The sequence below is a fragment of the Lolium rigidum genome, chromosome 7, assembly GCF_022539505.1.
Source record: "Lolium rigidum isolate FL_2022 chromosome 7, APGP_CSIRO_Lrig_0.1, whole genome shotgun sequence".
Lineage (NCBI taxonomy): Eukaryota > Viridiplantae > Streptophyta > Magnoliopsida > Poales > Poaceae > Lolium > Lolium rigidum.
The window spans coordinates 60,073,356-60,076,603 of NC_061514.1; the positions used below are offsets into that span (position 1 = coordinate 60,073,356).

General features: G+C 47.9%; 1 protein-coding gene across 1 annotated transcript; it reads left to right on the plus strand.

Moving 5' to 3' along the window:
* The first annotated feature begins 397 nt into the window (after positions 1 to 397).
* LOC124678187 (AT-hook motif nuclear-localized protein 23-like) lies at positions 398 to 1,372 on the plus strand. Its single transcript, XM_047214099.1, has one exon. It carries the CDS (start codon positions 398 to 400, stop codon positions 1,370 to 1,372), a length of 975 nt encoding a protein of 324 aa, XP_047070055.1.
* The last annotated feature ends 1,876 nt before the right edge of the window (positions 1,373 to 3,248 follow it).

Sequence of the window (3,248 nt, forward strand, 5' to 3'; positions counted from 1 at the left end):
TCCCCTTCTCCTGTGCCTCTTCATAGCTTGCCTGCCTTTCTCTCTTCTTCCCCTCCCAGCCATCCCCATATCACACAGTCCCGCTCTCTGTTGGTGCTCTCTTCTCTCATCTCCTCTCCTCTCCTCCATGCAAGCACTATCTTCCTCCTTTTTTTAGTTTCTTCCCCTGTTTGCTTCTTTGTGGATCCAGGTTTTTAAAAAACAAGCAGGAGCATAAACAAGTGCAAAGCTTTAAAAATCATTGCTTCCTTTTCCAAGGCTTCCTTTTAAACCTAAAAACAAGACACCACTCTGTTTCAATCTCGATTTTTTCCTGTATTTTTTCCCTGCTTTTTCGGAGTTCTGAATTTTCTGCTGCCTAGCTAGAGTACATCAGTACATGAGCTAGCGGAGAAGCATGGCAGGACTCGACCTCGGCACCGCCGCGACGCGCTACGTGCACCAGTTCCACCACCTCCACCCCGACCTCCAGCTGCAGCAACAGCAGCAGCAGAACAGCTACGTCAACGCCAAGCAGCAGCAGCACGATCCCGCCGACGACAACGACAACAACGGCAACTACGGCGGCAACGGTAACTACGGCGGCGGTGGAGAAAACAACGACGGCGGCTCATCGTCCTCCGGCCCCGCCGGCGATGGAGGCGGCGGCGGCGGCCACGGTGACGTGGTGGCTCGCCGTCCACGCGGCCGCCCGCCTGGTTCAAAGAACAAGCCGAAGCCACCGGTGATCATCACGCGGGAGAGCGCCAACACGCTGCGCGCCCACATCCTGGAGGTCGGGAGCGGCTGCGACGTGTTCGAGTGCATCTCCACGTACGCGTGCCGGCGGCAGCGCGGTGTGTGCGTGCTCAGCGGCAGCGGCGTGGTGACCAACGTGACGCTGCGGCAGCCGTCGGCGCCGGCTGGATCCGTGGTCACGCTGCACGGCAGGTTCGAGATCCTGTCACTCTCGGGCTCCTTCCTCCCGCCACCGGCTCCACCCGGCGCCACAAGCCTCACCATATTCCTCGCGGGAGGGCAGGGCCAGGTTGTCGGCGGCAACGTCGTGGGCGCGCTCTATGCCGCGGGCCCCGTTATTGTGATCGCGGCCTCCTTCGCCAACGTCGCCTACGAGCGCCTCCCGCTCGAGGACGAGCAAGAGGCCCAGGCTGCGGCGGCGGCGGCGGGGATGCAGATGCAGCAGCCGGGTGATACCGATGCCGCGGGCGGCATGGGCGGGGGCGGCGTGCCGTTCCCTCCCGACCCGTCGGCAGCTGGGCTGCCGTTCTTCAACCAGCTTCCTCTCGGCAACATGGGTGGAGGCGGTGCTGGGTCGCAGCTCCCACCCGGCGCCGACGGCCACGGATGGGGCGGCGGACGGCCGCAGTTCTGACAGACTGGTGCTTGCTGGGAGAGATCGATCGATGTAATTGCTGTCAGAGGAAGAGAGAAGGCGACATGACACAAGAAACAAAATGAGCAACCACAAGGGTTCAGGGCAGTTTGCAAAAGGTTAGCGCCAGGCATGAACAACTCAAGGATACCATCTATCTACTGAACAATTTCTACATCTCTGTACAATTTCGTAGTATTTTGCCGATCTATTCCCTGGTTATGCTGTTCTCTCTCTACTTGTTCTTTTTTCTTCTTCGTTTTCTTTTACTTTCTTTTCTTGTCTCTCCTGAACCTTAATTGTGGCATGTGTAACCTTCTCGATCTTGATTTTCAATATGGCTTTTAAATAAGTATCCCTCAATTCTTCCGAGTATGTTCTTTATCTATATGGACGAAAGATTCGATTCGAGTCGATAAGGAAGAGATCTAGTGCTGTTAGTGTTCGTGTGTGCTTAATTAAGCTGTCAATTTCTTACTTTATCAGATAGATGTGTTACGCATGCTTTTGGGTAATTGTTATTATGTCATACAAAGGTGTTAGATGCCTATGTGTACTGTAACTAGTACGTGAAATCTGTGGAGTATTATACTAGTCTCAGGGATAGTTCCGCTTTGAGCTAGCATAATCATATCATCCGTTAGGTCTTCGTGGTTCTAAGTTTATGTTGGAGTGCTCTTGTCGAATTGGGAACTGCATCACATTTCACTTGTTACAGTTCTGTGGGCACACGTGTGCATGCTTGCTATTGTTTAAAGATCACAAATGTGCTCCTCCTACTACGACGTACTACCACTAACTGCATGTCTGCATCCTCCCAAAACTAGCTAGCTCATGGGGAAACCTCGATCACCAGCTGTCTGTCTATGTTTCTTAGTACAATTACCGTTTCCCCCGATGTTCTTTCTTGTCCGACTAGGTAATGTAAAAAAAAACAGAAGCATAGTTTTCATAAGATCTTGGGACTTTCACACCCAGAGACCTAAGGTATCCACTGATGACATGTGCTATGTCTGTTATAGCTCTCTGTCTTCCATGACTCATGAGTGCCCATAGCTTAGCACGATGGTGCTTCATGTCTTATTTCTCCTCCGCTATCCCAAAAATGACTTAACTCTCCCCTTGAACAAGTTAATAATGGAGTATGCAATTACATGCCAACCTTTATTTAAGGTGCTAATATGAGTAAGAAATGCATCTCTGCACTTCTATTAAGATATAATAATTTCTCGTATCACTGTTTGCATAGTCATTAAAGATGTATGTTGTAGTTTCATTCGTGTTCAATATACAGTTGAATTCAGATTAAATTTGTTGCCCTGAAACCCAACTTGATGTTGGATAAACAAATAAGTAACTACAACTGACAGTTGTCGATCAGATAATTCCATATGCATCGGTTGCATATATTGTCCAATTCAGTCTTACTGTATTCTATCTATGTACTACACATGTGATTTGTATTTTAAAACAAGGAGGATACATATAACTCTTAGCCATCATGCATGACAAAGTTCATTAAATTTCTTTTACAATTTTTGACATATTTTCTGCTCCCTGTTGGCCTGATTCAGTCTACTATACATCATATTTTCATGAATAAATTACACTCTGAACTACATATATATTGACCACGTCGCGAGACCAAGAAAGTTTTGAACCACTCTTAATTTTATTGTTAGACGTTGAACTAGATTTTTGCTAGATCCCCCTTTCTGACATATTATTTTCCATGACTAACATGTTGACTAGGCAGCGTGTTGGCATACATTTGTTGATGGGAACTCATTTACTGATGCATATTTTTTACAGGGCATAAAAAATAAAGCAATATTACAATTATCTCATCTGAAATTTGTAATCAAATGTATTTATC

Bases quoted from the DNA above. Each gene is read 5' to 3' on its own strand.
- LOC124678187 (XM_047214099.1), top strand. From the start codon at position 398: ATGGCAGGACTCGACCTCGGCACCGCCGCGACGCGCTACGTGCACCAG.